The sequence below is a fragment of the Siphateles boraxobius genome, unplaced genomic scaffold (assembly GCF_051911475.1).
Source record: "Siphateles boraxobius isolate OS27281-9 unplaced genomic scaffold, OSU_SipBor_1 86, whole genome shotgun sequence".
NCBI classification, from domain to species: Eukaryota; Metazoa; Chordata; class Actinopteri; order Cypriniformes; family Leuciscidae; genus Siphateles; species Siphateles boraxobius.
This window is the reverse complement of record NW_027509215.1, coordinates 5,514,313-5,531,852: the sequence shown is the minus strand read 5'-3', so window position 1 is coordinate 5,531,852 and position 17,540 is coordinate 5,514,313. Positions and strand designations below refer to the sequence as shown.

Here is a 17,540-nt window from a genome sequence, read left to right as displayed (position 1 = left end):
GGGCTCTATAGAGGCTATTACATAACTAACTTAGTCTAACATGATAATTCATACATGCATCAGTATGTCCGGATTTTGATTCGTAAACAGTTGGAGGTTTTACATAATGTTATATTAATAGGAAACACAAACAAACAGATCCAACTCTGAAATTGCAGTTTATTATTGAGTCAACAAGAAATTACAAACAATGCGAAATCTACGTTAATTACAATGTTCATTTACAGAACTCGGCATAACAGATAGCGTTTTTTTGCCCCCTGGATGCCGCGCATCCGGTATTGTTTGCATACAAGAAACCCGTGTATTTGGACAGTGTATTTACGACTAGGCTACCCATAGATATCATCTAGAGACTAGATGCCCTATTGGCCGCTCAGGCGCAAGAAATGCGGCCGCCATCTTAAACCGGTCATACTCCTATTTGCGTTGCATAGCAGCAGTAGATGCCAGAGCACTGTGCAGCATATTCCTGCTCAAATCGGCGGACCATCACTCGGTGATTACTTTACACAAGTAAGATTTAACAATTAACATTACCGTACTATTGGTAGTATTTTGTATTAAATCAGTCGGTATTCAGTGAGATATGATTAATTAAATGCGCTGGCAGCTCATTGCACCTGCCAAACAGATTACACTGAGCGGAGCGGGTGACCGGTTTAAGATGGCGCCCCCACGGCTCGTCCGCGCCAATAGGCAGTAGCGGTGATAGGGCGTCTATCTATATGTCTATGTAGGCTACTTACCAACATCTGGCAAACGTGACCTGATGCCAAACATCGCGATGTGTTCGGAATGAGACTTCTTCAACGCTATTTCCTACTGATACAATTCGCGTCTGTTATTGCCGCCACAGGTTTCCCATTGAAAGCAATGGAGTTCCTAATGCGCCACAGAGTGACGCCAAGGGGCGCCTTCGGCGTCTGTTATGTGACGCCTCGGGCGCTTGACCATGCTTCAGTTGTTGACGCCTTGGGAGTGAGAATGGGTTGAATATTTTCACATTAATTTCATTTTATAGATATAAATATACATAATTATCATGTCAAAACAGTCTTTGCTTTTTTTTTTTTATCTTAGACTCTTAGTTTGCCTTGGTCTCCCTGGTTTCCAATTTCACTTTGTGTAGTTAGTTCCCTTTACCCAATTCTTTTTACAATCACAATTCTTTTTTTAGCCCATCATTTACCTTTGTGTATATCCTTTTGGTTTTCCTTGTTCTTGGTCGTTTCTTGCTTTAACTTAATTTAGACTGTTAAATTGGTGCTCATTTGGATTTTGTCTTTATGTTGTGGATTATCCTTTGGACTGTGTTCTGATTTTGGTTTCTTTTGTGTTTTAAGTATCGTTTTCTCTAATTAATAAACAGCTTGAATTTAGCTCCATACCTCATCATTACGTGACAATAATAAATCTATCAATATTTAAAATGTGAACCCTATAGGTTTTGTACCTTATAGCCTACTGCCAATATGCATAATGCTATTTTTAGCAATGGATTTCTACTATCTAAAACATGACTGTTTACATAAAGGTAAACCCAACTTCCTGACTTTTGTAAAAAAAAAAAAAAAAAATCCCTGACTCACAATTGGTTCCACAAAAAATACTTTTCCACAAAGTTCTTTTGAAATGTAGTGTCACGTTTTTCAATGAAAATAAAAATATTCGATCAAAAGCCACTGTCATCCCATCAATTTAATATTTTGTAAAAAATACAATATGCTTTTGAAAATGTTATTCATTTTAAAAATAGCTGTTTAATTTATAAAGTTCTTCACGGTCTAGCCCCACGTCCCCTTTCTACATACATTAAACCAAACACGAATAGAGTTTTTTGCACTAAAGCCTCGTTCAGAGGAGACCTAGAGATCCCACATAGAAAAACCACCTTTGGACTTTATTTTCACATTACTTTTATTTACATTCAAAACGTTCAATTCATTCAAGATTTTATTCACATTAAAAACTACACACACACATTGGAAATTAATGAAAATAATGTTACTCAAAATATTGTTAACATGTTGCAAATTTCAGTCTATTTATATTTTAAATTAACAGTAGAACTAAAACAGAAATTACATTATTTCAACAATTATATCAAAAATAGATTTTAATTCCTGCACATTAGTTTAAAGAAATTAGCCTACATTTTAGAGCATTAAGCCTTAAATTATATATCAGATTGGAAAAGGTTAAACTTTATTTGTATTCACTATAGCCTACATGCTTTAAACAAGGCAAGTGAATACAAATAAAGTCTAACCTTTTCCAATCTGATAGGACCTGTATGTTAATGTGTGTAGGATACATAATGTATGTTCTCTGCAAAGCACTTTATGAACACTGGTTTTAAAATGGGCTATAAGCGACACATTTTTATTTTATTAACGCAGCTGTGACGATTTTGTTACATAAAAAGAGATAAACCGTTCTGTCCTAAGTCAGTGTTTATTATTCAAATAAACAATAGACTATACTAACAATCTCCCACAGGCTGCAACTCCCCATGCGAACACAAACACTTGAATAACCAGTTAAAAAGGATACAGCTTTCCATTACACCATCAGATAATTACATCAAATGGTTCCTGAGATTCCAATGTAACAGGAGTGCAACAGTCGGATCCGGGAGTAAAAAAAGAAAAGGATTTGTAACAATAACTTATAAACCTTTAAAGACATTGCTGTTATGAGCTACGACTAGGTTGTTAATTTGGCCTATAAGCTTTTTTGTTGAAGCCATGTTCACATTATTTTAATGTAGGCTGGCCAGAGAAGAACTAGCCCGCTGAATGAGCCTGGTTTCTGAGCGGCTGTAGCCTATAAATAAATGAACTAAATAAATAACATTTTTACAACTGAAATGAATCAATACGGAACTTACTTAAGCTGGACTATGACACAATTTTCTTCTAGATCTGCTCTACAGCAGAAACAAATTTTGTTGCATTATTTTCCTGTTATCACTGTAAAGCTGCTTTGAAACAATCTATTGTAAAAAGACCTTATATAAATAAAGATGACTTTACTATTTTTAAAATGATCATATTTAACAGCGGAATTTGTGAAGAAAACTTGGAAAATCGGGGGGAAAAAATTAAATCCGACTTTTGTTTTTTGCTTCAAATAAAAGTTTGTAATGTTGTTATTCACCTCGTAGCTGGTAACTCTTTAACAAAGAGTTCAAATAAGCCTGAAGGATTTATCTGGATCAGGTGTATTTAATTAAGGTTGAAGCTAAACTGTGCAGCTCCAGGAACTGTGGTATAGAACTAAGATACGATGTCTCCATCTAGTGGATATCTGTCAAAATGCACTAGGAAGACTTAGGCTACTAGGCATTGGTAAGTAATAGGCCTTTTGGATTTGCAGTACTGAATTAACTTGTTTGGCTTTATACCCGTTTAAATTGAAATGTATAATTATTAAATATAACATGGAAAGTGGGGCCAATATTATATCCATCTGCTGTTTTATACTACAGATTTTTTATGATTTTGATTCTGATTCTAATTTCAGAATAGCATACTAGAATATTGTTCTTATTATTTCCACCATATGCTGATATGACAGAGATAATAAGAGTAAGATGCCATTTTGAGATCAGCCCTTGTGAAACTTCCCCATGTGACAAACAGCCAGGGTTTCATGTTATGCGTCATCAGATGAAATGGTGGGTGGTTTCTTGGTTGATTGTTTGCACACCATTGAATAAATTGTAAGGTCTGTTTCGATGGGGACTGCAGGTTTTTGGTGTTGTCCTACTGTGCAGTAGGTTGTGTTGGGTCGATTATCTCCTTGTTGCTCCTGTGTCTGATCTCGAACCTTATGAATTAAATATAAAAAGTGGTATTTTTAAAATGTCCCCTTAATAATCATGCTTAGCTATACAATTACTAAAATAAAGAAGGACAATTCAATCAAACATTCACTAACCTAAAGTTAACAAAACAAGCATTTAATAGAAGCATTTTTCATAATCTTAGCCTGTTGACTTTTTAGATTATTCTCACCCGTTCTGGAGAAACATATGTATGACCGTCACTTTTGGTTTTCTGCATTTCTTGGGTCTGAAATTTTCAATTCAAAAATGTTATTTATAATGTTCTTTCAAAACTAATAGTATGGCTTAGGCTTGCCACGCTGTGATAGGCAGTTTGAAAAGAGAGCAACACCAGCTGAGAAGCAAGTCTCTGGATAAGGCAGTTAGCTGAAACAACGTGGAGACACAACAAGACTAATACAGAGATTATCACTAAGAAAGTGAAAAACACAGACAAACAGGCACAAAACAATCCAGAGGACATTTGAGGAAAGGAAGGAAATTTTTAGTTGAACGAGGACAAGTCGGATTCTGAATTCGGAACTGTATACTGTACTAGCTACTCTTGAATTCAGAAAAGGACTAAATTAGTGGACATAGCAAAAGGAAGCAAGGAGGCATGACAAGAGAAGCGCATGATCATTCTTCTTGATATAGTAGGTGAAAAACAGTATGTGACAAGATTAGTATGTCCGAACTCATAAAAGAGTAGAAAAAAAGTATGACTTAATACTCCCGAGATTCTGAAGTGCGCATACAATGTACACTTTACTATCCCATGAGGCCATAGAGGATTTATGAATGACAGTGAAGTGACGCAACTGACGCCGGTGGATCACATGATAATGATAATATGGTGAATGTAGTACATCTGGATTACATTTATACTACACACATTCATATGAACATACCTTTTTAGCAATCAGAAAGTTTTATCTACAGTCATTTTTACTGTGAACCTGTATGCATGACATGTATTATATTACTCTTGCTCTATTTGCAAGTGAAACAAATCTTTGCTGGTGCCAAAAAAAAGTAAAATTGTAAAAAAGCAGAAGGATTAATTCAGGATTTAGCATATCAATGTTTTCTTGAGAAGGTTTGAAAAATTAAGCAGCAATAATAGTTATTATTTATAATCGAAATGTGTCTAAACACTTTCTGCTATGCAAAGTCAAACATTGCCATAAGATAAATTATGTGTTTATGTGTTAAATAATTTGGTTATGCATCTTGTTTATACTGCATAGTAATACATTTGCTTGACAAATATGGCACTAAATATGAAACCAATTATTCATGTTGATAACATCAATAGAAAACATAACATGAATAAAAATAACAGCATGACAACATATTCATAGAGTCTGCGAGCAAAATGATGAATAGTAATGTGAAGCTTACCTCAACTGCAGCATAGACTGTACTTTCAGCCTCTTGGGCACCTATGAGATTTAGAATGTACAATAATATATATCAACATCAAAATAAAAGGGAATGTATTAATTTCTCAAACTGCTCTAATCAGTGCGTCTTCTAATTTGTGGACCTTCTGCATCTGATAGAAAAGTTGTGTTGTTTTTTTTTTTACAGAAAAGTTTGTTTTACACTGTGTAAAAAACAGGTGTAGTGTAAACCATTTCAGTTATAAATAAAGATAATTATTGCATTAGTATTTAGTAGTAACCCTTTGTATTGCATTTAATATTTTACTAAATATTATGAATATTCTTGAATTTGTTGTTTTCCTTTCCTTCTTTTGTGGCACCAGCAAAGAACAAATACATTTCTGTAAGTGCAAAACATTGTCATAAACATAAGAAAATATGTTTGAGGCAACATGGGCATACCTTTTTTACACTTCCAGCAGAGAAATGCAATTATCAAAAGACACACTACCACTGCCACTGCCCCTGCCCCTGCCCCTGCCCCTAAAATATATTGCCAAGACCGGAGAGGTGTCTCAGCCTCATTCCCTGGAAAAATAGAAACATATCATTAAACATATCATTTAGTAAACCAAAATGAGATATTTGATTTTACATTGATGAGTAAATGGTGTGTGTGTGTGTGTGTGTGTGTGTGTGTGTGTGTGTGTGTGTGTGTGTGTGTGTGTGTGTGTGTGTGTGTGTGTGTGTGTGTGTGTGTGTGTGTGTGTGTGTGTGTGTGTGTGTGTGTGTGTGTGTGTGTGTGTGTGTGTGTGTGTGTGTGTGTGTGTGTTTGACCAGATACCTTTGACACAGAGCTTTGTAATGTTTATTCTGTCTTTTTTCCAGCTAACTGGGTTGCTATGGTTACAGATGATGGATTCCTCACTGCAGTGCAGGGTTAGAGTGTAGTTATATGATGTCACTAGTAGTAGTATATGTGTCACTTCCCGTGGAAAGCAGCTGTTGTTCTGATAGATAGAGTTTATCATGAGGTCATGAGCTCTGCATGTGAAGTTCACAGTACAGGAGTCACTGTTGGAGTTTGAGTTTACAGTAAGAACAGGATCCTCCACAGCGTCTGAAACACATTCAGTTTTTTTTACAATATCATACACACTCTATTGTAAGCTGTCCAATTCCTGTTTACAGAATGTACTGACTGAAACGTTGGCAGATAAATGATGAATAAAAAACACATTTTTATATTTAATATTTAATTTTAACATTTAATTTAACTACGTGTATTGTACAGCAGTCCTAAGAATAAAAGACTGAACATAAATGAGTCTTATGATCTGAAAACGCCAAGCAAAATCACACTCACCTATAACAGAAACTCTGTATGTAACAATATCCTTGTTTGATTCTGCACTTGCTCTTGCTGTATAGAGTCCACTGTCTGTCTTCTGCATGTTCTTCAGTGTGAGAGAGAAGGTTTCATTATTGAAATCCACTCTGTCCTTGTAGGAAGAGTGAGGTTTTACTTCTTTAGTTCCACTTATATATTTAACTATATTCTCTGATTTATCATTTATCCAGGATAAAAGATCAAACTCTGGTAGTTTCTGTGTCTGTATATCCAGTTGAACAGAATCTCCCGTCTGCACAAACACAGAGATCTCAGCACTGAACCCTGAGGAGAGAGAAAGAGTTTCTGAGTACAGCTGGTGTATTCACTAGACCCATTGTACACATTTTTCTGAAATTTCATGAGTCCGCTGACGTAAGACGAGCTGACATGTAATCTGGTGCGCCCGAGCTTCGTTTACAGTCTGAGGGAGACACACGCTGTAAACAAAACAATCTTTGCAAACATGTCTAAGGATTTCGACACAGGGGAAGACTTGCATTTTTTTAACCAGACATATTTATTTGAACCCGAAAACACGGACGCACCAGATAACACGTCAGCAGCGTCTTACGTCAGAAGTGTCACTGGCCTCGTGAATGCAGATTGACAACAGAACTGGAAGAGAATACAATGCTGAATAAAGTCATCGTTTTTGTTATTTTTGGAACAAAATGTATTTTCAATGCTTCAAAAAATTAACTAACCCCCTGAGGTCACATGGACTACTTTGATGATGTCTTTATTTCCTTTCTGGACAAGGACAGTATACCGCACATAGATTTTCAATGGAGGGACAAAAAGCTCTCGGACTGAATCTAAAATATCTTAAACTGTGTTCTGAAGATGAACGGAGGTCTTACGGGCTTGGAACGACATGAGGGTGAGTCATTAATGACATAATTTTCATTTTTGGGTGAACTAACCCTTTAAGTGGATTACTGAATATAAAATTACATACATTATGATATACTGTATATATATATATATATATGAATATATCGTCACATATTTTTCAATATATGAAAAGCGGCAATTCCATATGTAATATTTAATATATAGTAATATATTAACACAAATATACTTTTTTATACTAATTTCAAATATACTTTTATATCATTTAATATATTGATCAATCAAATATCGGGAAATATGTTATTTTCGTGAGGGCATAGCCCTTTTCCTTGGTTTCTTTTATTAGGTAATTTAAAGGACTTGTTAGTTAAGTTTTGTTTATTGTGGCCGTCCCTATTGTTATTATTATTATTATTACTTATTCTTATGTCTGTTATTATTATACAGTGGTGGCAAAAAGTGATGTCCAGCTTAGGAAAATGGAAATCTTCACCCTTTATTCAAATGTTATTTAAAATGTTATTTGTTAAAGATTTTGTAAGCATATTGCACTTTTTTGCTTGGAGTCAATCGTTTTATTTGTGATATCAACGCAATGAAACATACCAAATTGTGCAACATAATTTTTACATAGGCTGTCATACAAAGAAATTAAATGAACCATTGAAATGAACACGTAAAAACAAGAGAAAATCAACAAAATATTAACATATTATGATGAAGTCAATGCATACGTTTTTCTGTGAGCTTTTTTTTTTTCTATGCATTTATTTGCATAGTAAAATAAAACCTGCTGCTGAAAAATACCTAAACTAAGTTTTGTGTTTTGTTCTTGACTCATATTTATTAAATATAAAAACATATTTTCACATTTTGATGGTATAATTGAACTTGTAGGGTCATGTTAAAAACAAATATCCCTCTCCGGCGGACATCACTTTTGGCCACTTGGAGATTACAAATTAAAAGTTACTTGTGTTGGACTGGTGTTTGTGTGTTGATTCTTGAGCAAAAGCTTGGATCATCCTTTTTCTCGCCATGGATATTTTTTTTTATTAATTTTTTTATTTTATTACTTGCTCCAAAACCTAGATGAGTATCTATGTAACAGTATAGCATTAAGAAACTGGGAACATGATTTCCACTTTCTATCAAGTTTTGTACAAAGATGGATAGGGAGAGTAAATGTTTAAATAAAGAGTTATTACATTTGTTTTTAGCAAGATGTTAAAACAGTCAGTCCTGTTAGTGTTTAATTTGATTACGTTGGTATTTGAACATTTCTGTTATGTTGGTGTTTTGGGGGGTAACCATTGTGGTTAAGTGTCGAGGGTGTGCTTGGGCAGAGGAATGCTAAGAAGAGATGCAAACCAGTTGCTTAACCCAAAGTATATATTTTTTTTTTTATGTGCACAGTTGAAGGCAGTGCGGGGAGCTCAATCAGCTTCCCATAGTTCAGTAGTTAGGGCACTGGTCAGGAAGTCTGCCATTTTTAAGGGCTGTCTCAATGAAAACCAGGAAGTATCAGTGCTAACCCAATTCAGAGGCTGCATCCTTCGAAACACTCAGACTTCACAGGCTACACATTCGAAGGCAGTGAAGGTCGGATCTAACATTGTTAATGGGACTGTGTAACCTACTGAGGACTGTTCTTGTTGCCTAGGAACTGTGACAGCTGTTGATGTGCGGCAGTAACATTTGTATTGGACTTTAATTGAAAGTTATATTCAACTGTGTAAAACAAAATGTGGTTCAAAACCTGTCAAAATATGTTCACCTTGATCCATTTATGTACATAATGAGTATAAACTGTAAATCGCATCTTTGTAAGATAGTCAACATTATTTTTACAATACATTAGATTAAGTAAGCTGAAAGCCAATACAAGTCTAATTCTCTAAAAAAATCCTGTAATCAGACACGCAATAAATTCTGGGGTATAGGGTAGGATGCAAAGGATCCATCCTTTATTTCCCGCGAAACAAAGGACACATTTGAAGGAGCCTTTGACTTGGGACAGCCTTCGTTGTGATGCAATAAGCCTTCAAATGCAGCGCTCCAAGGATCCAGCCTCTGGGATGCAGCTAGTGTCGATCATCTTCTAGAGGTCATATTTGTCATTCGCATACGTATGTCTCATTTCAGAAAAATAACCATTATAAGATTGACTTTTATTCCTTGTGGAGTGTAAATTGTTGTAGATTTTTTAGGACTTTCAAATGCAATGAGGAAACGTCTATGTGGCTAACAAACCTTCAGAGGAGATGGCCTTTAAAATGTGACACAGCCACTATGTTCCTAAAGCTTGAAACATAAATCGTGTGAACCAACTCAATACACATAATGACACGCAAAAGATGTTAATTATGTTTCAGCATAAACATAAATCACTATACAGGTACAGAATATAATCTAACTAACATTTATAATTATTTTATGTCTTAAATTATTTTATGTATTAAATGTTGCAGGGATGTATAAAGAACTTAGTAGAGACAATAGAGACAAGCTAGTAAGAGCTGTGGGTGTAAACCTCACTGATCAGAACTGCAAAACATTTAGTGACCAACCATCTCTCCCTTACACAACACTCTTCACGCCTATGATTCATATATAAAAATAAAATAAAAAATGATTCTGCTTGTAATAGAGGTCTAACATAAGAACTCAAGTGTGGTAAGTTTCTTTCAGAATATTTTTTACAAATGAATAATAAAAAACACAGATTAAACAAAATAAGTGTAAATTTGTATAATTTTATAAAAATATATATAAAGAGGTAGCCTATAGATGATGTGCTAATAAATATGGTGATCTGAGCCTTACCATGTTTAATCATCACGGTCACAATAATCATTATCAATCAACAGTTATAAAACAAACATGTCTTTTACCTGTTTTGAAGGCCAGAAGAAAAATAAATACAAGTAGATGATTTACTGCCATTGTAACAAACTAAAAAGATCAAATGAATGCTGTGGCTTCCTATGTGTAAAAGCGGAAACATGAAGCATGTAGAACTAAAGCAAGTTCCTCATCCGCCTCAGAGTCGTGTCGATAAGCTGGAGGGCAGGGCGCTGTGTGCAGGGCATTGGGGGCCGAGCTCTACAGGGGCCCAGAAAACCTAGTGATGCCCCCATGAGGAAAACAGTTTATTAGTCATTCTAAAATATGTGTTTTTGAAAATGTAAATATGCTGAATGTTTCGGTTTTGAGTAGGGTTAGGGGATAGAATATAGTTTGTACAGAATAAAAATCAAGTCAATGGAAAGTCCCCATAAAACACGAAAACACAAAAGTTTTTGTGTGTGTTGTTCAGAGAGTTCTTAATAGTTTTCTTTTAACAAAAAACCTTACATATCAAAAGTTACACCACTCCCTTCCTTTCTCCTGGCTACAGCATTGCAATAAACCACTTATGAATTCAGCCAAATACACTTTCTGATACATTTTTACACGTTTAGCAGCACATCCTGCTACTTGCATCAAGATGCATATAGTGTAGAAACAGAAGTCACAGAAGGCTGGAAATAGTGAAATGTGCAACATGAAAGAACCACATGATCTGTGCAGGAAACATGAACATTAAAAAAAGAAGCAAACTTTCCGGTGCTCAGTCAGCTGAAGCTTCAGCAAAAAACCCTTCCTACTCAGCAGTGTGTGTGAGTGCACTATTAGACTAATGAAACAAAAGTTGATCAGAATGTATAAAGGATGAGAAACGGTAATATCAATAACCTTATTTAGATGTGGACAGAAACAGAAAGTAACACTGGGAAAAAAAACACATGTGACATGTCATGGTCATATTGCTTACAGTATGGAAATATTCACACACTTAAGCCACACAAATTAACAAAATGTCAAACCAAGCAGCAAACTGTATGCAAGCAAACGATGCTAGATGTTTTCTCAGAACTAACTTTAATTCTCTGGGCCTTTTTTGTGCAGTGACTTCAGTCAGGAGGTCATTTGGTAGTTTTTAGAGGGTGGAAGTCAGTTGCCCTCACTTCCCACGTTATAGTGTTTCACAACCACAGCAAAGTGACAAAACATGTTGTCTTGTATTTTGAACAATATATTTACATTTATGCATTTGGCAGAAGCTTTTATCCAAAATGACTTAAATTGTATTGAAGGTATACTGTACACATGTTATAAGATTATGCATTCCAATTGAACCTATGACCTCTGAGCTATAGGAATGCTGTGTATCAATTTTATAAATATTGGGGGGGGGGGGGGGGAATTGAAAAATGCTTTGCTTGAAATGTGTTAGTTCCATCTTTCTTTTAAAAATCTGTCCCTTGTTTTGAATTTTTTATTTATTTATCTAATGCAGTGACTCTAAATTGTGACTTAAAAGTTACTTGTATCAAGCGTAGATCATCTCACGTGTTCAGGTACATTGTTTTAACATTTGGTCAGATACATTGTTTATGCATTTTTAGATGACATTGTTGTCATTCTGTAGCGGATGCTTCAAAACAGATGATCTCAATTCATTTGCAAAATTTTGTTTGTTTGGTAACACTTTAGAATACGGTTCCTTCGTTAATGAATAACTACACAGGAACAAATGAGTAACACAATATTAACAATCTAGTAACTACTATTAACTAACAAGACATTCTGATTAACGAATTAGTAAGTAATAGCACACAGGTGAAAGTGGTAGTTCACTATTAACTAATTTGTTTTTTAATGCTTCCCAGAGAACTACTGTGAGAATCATGGTAACTAACTAGTAATGACTCAAGTGTTACTACATACTTCTAAAAGAATTACTAATTATTTGGATCCATATTCTAAAGTGAAGATCATGGGAACTAACTGGTAATGACTAAAGTGTTAATACATACTTCTAAAGAAATTACTAATTATTTTAAACTTTTGAGGTTTTTGGTGAAGTTTTAAATAGTTATTCCCATAGAAGTATGTAGTAACACTTTAGCAATTGCTAGTTAGTTACCATGATCTTCACTTTAGAATACGGATCCAAATAATTAGTAATTCCTTTAGAAGTATACAGTAACACTTGAGTCATTACTAGTTAGTTACCAAAATTCTTACAGTAGTTAGTAATGAAAAGCCAATCCTAAAGTGTAGAATCTTCTAATCCTTTACAAGATATTTGCACACACATATATGAGCAAGGAGACATGCATAACAACATATTTTTTGTGAGGTAGGTTAAATAATAAAATAACTGTATACGGTATTTGGATGGCTGATAACTCAATATGTTCCAGTAGTCACCGTGACTCTAGTGATTCAATGCCAGTCCAGAGGAATGCCTGAAAATTGGCCAAAGGACAAGTAAGGTCCTGACAACTGCATTTAAAAATCCATTTCTTTAAAATAATTCAGTTGACAAATAGTTCTCTAGGAGAGAGCATAGGCTAATTATTTCCCAAATCATAAGTCTGCTATGCTATTACATATTGATAAACCTTGTTTATTTGTTTACAGTAGCAGTTAAAATGTTAATGTAGTGCTAGTCATTTGTCCTGCATTAGTTATTGATTAGTTTTTGCATGAATTATGAAACTTTTTCAGTAGTTCTCTGGGAAGCATTAAAAAAATAGTAGTTATTGATTAGTTAATAGTGAACTACTACTTTCATCTGTGTGCTATTACTTACTAATTAATTAATTAGAATTTATTTTTAGTTAATAGTAGTTACTAGATTGTTAATATTGTGTTACTCATTTGTTCCTGTGTAGTTATTCATCAACGAAGGAACCGTATTCTAAAGTGTTACCATTTGTTTTAGTACTGTTTCCATCTTACATTTATTCATTTAGCTGACGCTTTTATCCAAAGCAACTTACAATTGCTATATATGTCAGATGTCGCACACCTCTGGAGCATCTAGGGGTTAAGTGTCTTGCTCAGGGACACATTGGTGTCTCACAGTGGATTCGAACCCAGGTCTCTCACACCAAAGGCATGTGTCTTATCGACTGCGCCACCACCCCATCTGTGTGTAGCACTGAACACTTGCACTTTAATAGATTAAATCGAATCTTAACACCAGGTAAACAAGGCAAATGGTCTTTAATATATTTAAAGATCGTCTACTGCAATGTCTCCGTCTGGTGGCCAACTACAGACATTTTGTCATACTGTAATGAGGAATAATATAGTAATAAGTATAAGGACACACAATTGACATTGCAGTTTTTCTTGATTGCTTAAACACATTTCATGAAACTATGTATCGTATTCTCAAAACACAAATCCATAACGTCTAACTCAATTACCCAAACATGTTATTTTCAGGTCAAAATGAAGCTCTACACTCAAAACCATTCACTCTTGCTGAAAAACCAAAACCCTCAGATAAGTGTATGACACCAGTGTCAAAAAGAAAAATTTCTGCTCTGTGACAAACAGAATGGTTATTCAGAAGTTAATCTAATCAAACCATCCTTCAAACACATTCTCTGACATTACATTCACTGCATGTGCAACTGCCCCATAACCTATAACCAAAAATGACATATTACTTGGCAGTTATTTAATAGTCATGTGCCTCGACAAGTAAAGTCATAACATAATGATACATTTGCAAATCATTAGCTAAGGATTCATTAAATCAGACACCTGAAAGTTGAAGTACATAACTTTTACCCATTGTGGTGATAAACACATTAATTTACACTATTGGGTAATACTATGTAATCAATAATTGCACATTTAATTTATAGCAATTCATATATTTCTAATTTTTTTAATTATATAGACATTTTAAAGTTGCTGATGCAGTAATCATTAATAAATGTAGTTGAGTCATACATTAACACATGCTATGCATAGTGCACCCGTATTGTAAAGTGTAACAGAGAAAAGACGTAGGCTGTTAAATGTGAATCCATCAGGGTGATGTGTATCACACAGTATTCTACAGAATTAAAATTGACCAAAAGAGGGGAAAAAACGGTGTAAATGTATTTTCAACTTACTTTTCAATTACTATTTTAGCACAAGAGATCAAACTGATGAACAGAGAACAGTTTGGTTCTCTGTTCATGGTGGATGTACCTTTTTATGGATGTACCAGAGTCAACATGGATGTACCTTTTTTTACACTTGCAACAGAGAAAGACTATAATGCAATTCCCCATAAAAGACACACGGCCCCCAAAATATATGTCAACAACTGGAAGGTTGGCTCAGTCTTGTCACTTGAGTTGTTTTCTGAAAAGTGAGACACATGTCATTAAGAACTGCATTTGTCAGTTCATGTATTCTGAGGTCACTCAATAATGCATCAGTTAGACTATTAACCAAACAGAGATATTTTATTTGAGAGATGTTCATTTGCACTCTAAATGTATTATTTGTGTGTGTGTTTGGCCGAATACCTTTATTATTGACACAGAGCTGTGTAATGTTTATTCTGTCTTTTTTCCAGCTAACTGGGTTGCTATGGTTACAGATGATGGATTCCTCACTGCAGTGCAGAAATAGAGTGTTGATTTGTGATGTCACTTCCCCTGGAAAGCAGCTGTTGTTCTGATAGCTAGAGTTTATCATGAGGTCATGAGCTCTGCATGTGAAGTTCACAGTACAGGAGTCACTGCTGGAGTTTGAGTTTACAGTAAGAACAGGATCCTCCACAGCGTCTGAAACACATTTAGTTTTTTTTACAATATCATACATCACTCTATTGTAAGCTGTCCAATTTCAATAGCTGGTCACGTCAACATAAATGAGTCTTATGATATGAAAACGCCAAGCAAAATCACACTCACCTATAACAGATACTCTGTGTGTTACAATATTTATCTCTGATTCTCCACTTGTCTTCGCTGTATAGAGTCCACTATCTGTCTTCTGCATGTTCTTCAGTGTGAGAGAGAAGGTTTCATCATTGAAATCCACTCTGTCCTTGTAGGAAGAGTGACGTTTTACTTCTTTAGTTCCACTTATATATTTAACTATATTCTCTGATTTATCATTTCTCCAGGATAAAAGATCAAACTCTGGTAGTTTCTGTGTCTGTATATCCAGTTGAACAGAATCTCCCGTCTTCACAAACACAGAGATCTCAGCACTGAACCCTGAGGAGAGAGAAAGAGTTTCTGAGTACAGCTGGTGTATTCACTAGACCCATTGTACACATTTTTCTGAAATGGGCATGATCAAAAAAATAATATGTATGACATTTAATAAAACTAATAGCCTAATACAATTTAAATACAGCTATAATGCACACATCTGGAGATATTTGTTGCTGATTACCTAAATAAACAATATAAGGAGGAAAATTGAGGCATGAACCCCATGTACCCTTTTCATACAAGTGTGATATTTATGAAAAATAAATATATCCATACTTGTTACATTTCTTGCTACAATAAGGCTACTTATCAATAATTCGGTATTAAAATAAGCTAACTGCCTGTTTTGTAGTCTAGAGCCCATTGTTGTCTTTTTGTCTAGAGAGAGCATTGTTTCATGCCTGTGTATTAATCTGATATTTAAAAAAGTAATTCCTTTGGCTCCCATAATGAAGTAGTTGGTTTGGTAGAGCTGACTACCTTTCCCAGCACATGGGTAAAAATAATAAAACATTACCCAGCAGGCTGAACCCAGCATTTGGGTTAAAAAAGAGTGAAATAAATAAATAAATAATAATATAAGGATTGACAAAATAAATTTAAATTGTATAATTGTATAAAAATGTTATATAAAGTGGTATCATTTAGATATGCCAATAAATGTACATTGACTGTATCCGAGCCATGTCCTGTGCAGTCATCACTGTCACAATAATCATTAATGATCAATCAACATAATGAACATGTGTTTTTACCCGTTTTGAAGGTCAGAAGAAAAAGAAAAAGAAGAAATACGCGTAGGTGATATACTGCCATCTTCACAAAATGAACAGATTAAAAAAAAGAACTGAAAATCACTGCTGCTGAGCCTCCTATAACGGAAATAGAAAGTTCCTCAGAAGTCCTGTTTTAAACAGTGTAAGCACATTTTGACTTCTCATTTAAAGCTGCAGTAGGGAGTTTTGAGAAAATGTTGACTTAGCCTGAAAATTTGAAGAAGCACAACTTACAGGTCCAACCCCCTTGCTCTCTGCTGCGCTACAGCCCTCCCTCCACAGCTCCTCCCCCACAGCTCCTCCCTCCACAGCTCCTCCCTCCACAGCTCCTCCCTCCACAGCTCCTCCCTCCACAGCTCCTCCCCCACATCTCCTCCCTCCACAGCTCCTCCTCCACAGCTCCTCCCTCCACAGCTCCTCCCCCACAGCTCCTCCCTCCACAGCTCCTCCCTCCACAGCTCCTCCCTCCACAGCTCCTCCCCCACAGCTCCTCCCTCCACAGCTCCTCCCTCCACAGCTCCTCCCTCCACAGCTCCTCCTCCACAGCTCCTCCCCTACAGCTCCTCCCTCCACAGCTCCTCCCTCCACAGCTCCTCCCTCCACAGCTCCTCCCCCACAGCTCCTCCCTCCACAGCTCCTCCCTCCACAGCTCCTCCCCCACAGCTCCTCCCTCCACAGCTCCTCCCTCCACAGCTCCTCCTCCACAGCTCCTCCCCCACAGCTCCTCCCCCACAGCTCCTCCCTCCACAGCTCCTCCCTCCACAGCTCCTCCTCCACAGCTCCTCCCCCACAGCTCCTCCCCCACAGCTCCTCCCTCCACAGCTCCTCCCTCCACAGCTCCTCCCTCCACAGCTCCTCCCCCACAGCTCCTCCCTCCACAGCTCCTCCCTCCACAGCTCCTCCCTCCACAGCCCTCCCTCCACAGCTCCTCCTCCACAGCTCCTCCCCCACAGCTCCTCCCTCCACAGCTCCTCCCTCCACAGCTCCTCCTCCACAGCTCCTCCCCTACAGCTCCTCCCTCCACAGCTCCTCCCTCCACAGCTCCTCCCTCCACAGCTCCTCCCCCACAGCTCCTCCCTCCACAGCTCCTCCCTCCACAGCTCCTCCCTCCACAGCTCCTCCTCCACAGCTCCTCCCTCCACAGCTCCTCCCTCCACAGCTCCTCCTCCACAGCTCCTCCCTCCACAGCTCCTCCTCCACAGCAGAGCCTGCCGTGAACGCGCAGGCTAG

The 17,540-nt window shown here is 36.5% G+C and overlaps 2 protein-coding genes across 2 annotated transcripts; both read right to left on the bottom strand.

Moving 5' to 3' along the window:
• Positions 1–1,902: 1,902 nt before the first annotated feature.
• On the bottom strand, positions 1,903–10,521 carry LOC143731394 (CD48 antigen-like). Its single transcript, XM_077222269.1, has 7 exons — positions 10,360–10,521; positions 6,587–6,895; positions 6,065–6,340; positions 5,683–5,808; positions 5,237–5,277; positions 4,023–4,079; positions 1,903–3,834 (listed from the first exon to the last, which is right to left on the bottom strand). Exons 1-7 carry the CDS (start codon positions 10,409–10,411, stop codon positions 3,661–3,663), a joined length of 1,035 nt encoding a protein of 344 aa, XP_077078384.1. The 5' UTR covers positions 10,412–10,521; the 3' UTR covers positions 1,903–3,660.
• Positions 10,522–13,506: 2,985 nt separating this feature from the next.
• Positions 13,507–16,390, bottom strand: LOC143731396 (CD48 antigen-like). The gene is made up of 4 exons (XM_077222270.1): positions 16,290–16,390; positions 15,226–15,534; positions 14,836–15,096; positions 13,507–14,668 (listed from the first exon to the last, which is right to left on the bottom strand). Exons 1-4 carry the CDS (start codon positions 16,348–16,350, stop codon positions 14,577–14,579), a joined length of 723 nt encoding a protein of 240 aa, XP_077078385.1. The 5' UTR covers positions 16,351–16,390; the 3' UTR covers positions 13,507–14,576.
• Positions 16,391–17,540: the final 1,150 nt, after the last annotated feature.

Excerpts from the sequence above, each read along its gene's own strand:
- LOC143731394 (XM_077222269.1), bottom strand. The coding sequence starts at position 10,411 with ATGGCAGTAAATCATCTACTTGTATTTATTTTTCTTCTGGCCTTCAAA. Across the intron at positions 6,341-6,586 it reads ATACAGAGTTTCTGTTATAG|ACGCTGTGGAGGATCCTGTT; the intron begins GTGAGTGTGATT and ends AATGTGTTTCAG. Across the intron at positions 3,835-4,022 it reads CATATGTTTCTCCAGAACGG|GTTCGAGATCAGACACAGGA; the intron begins GTGAGAATAATC and ends TTAATTCATAAG.
- LOC143731396 (XM_077222270.1), bottom strand. The coding sequence starts at position 16,350 with ATGGCAGTATATCACCTACGCGTATTTCTTCTTTTTCTTTTTCTTCTG. Across the intron at positions 15,535-16,289 it reads TCTTCTGACCTTCAAAACGG|GGTTCAGTGCTGAGATCTCT; the intron begins GTAAAAACACAT and ends CTCTCTCCTCAG. Across the intron at positions 15,097-15,225 it reads ACACAGAGTATCTGTTATAG|ACGCTGTGGAGGATCCTGTT; the intron begins GTGAGTGTGATT and ends AATGTGTTTCAG.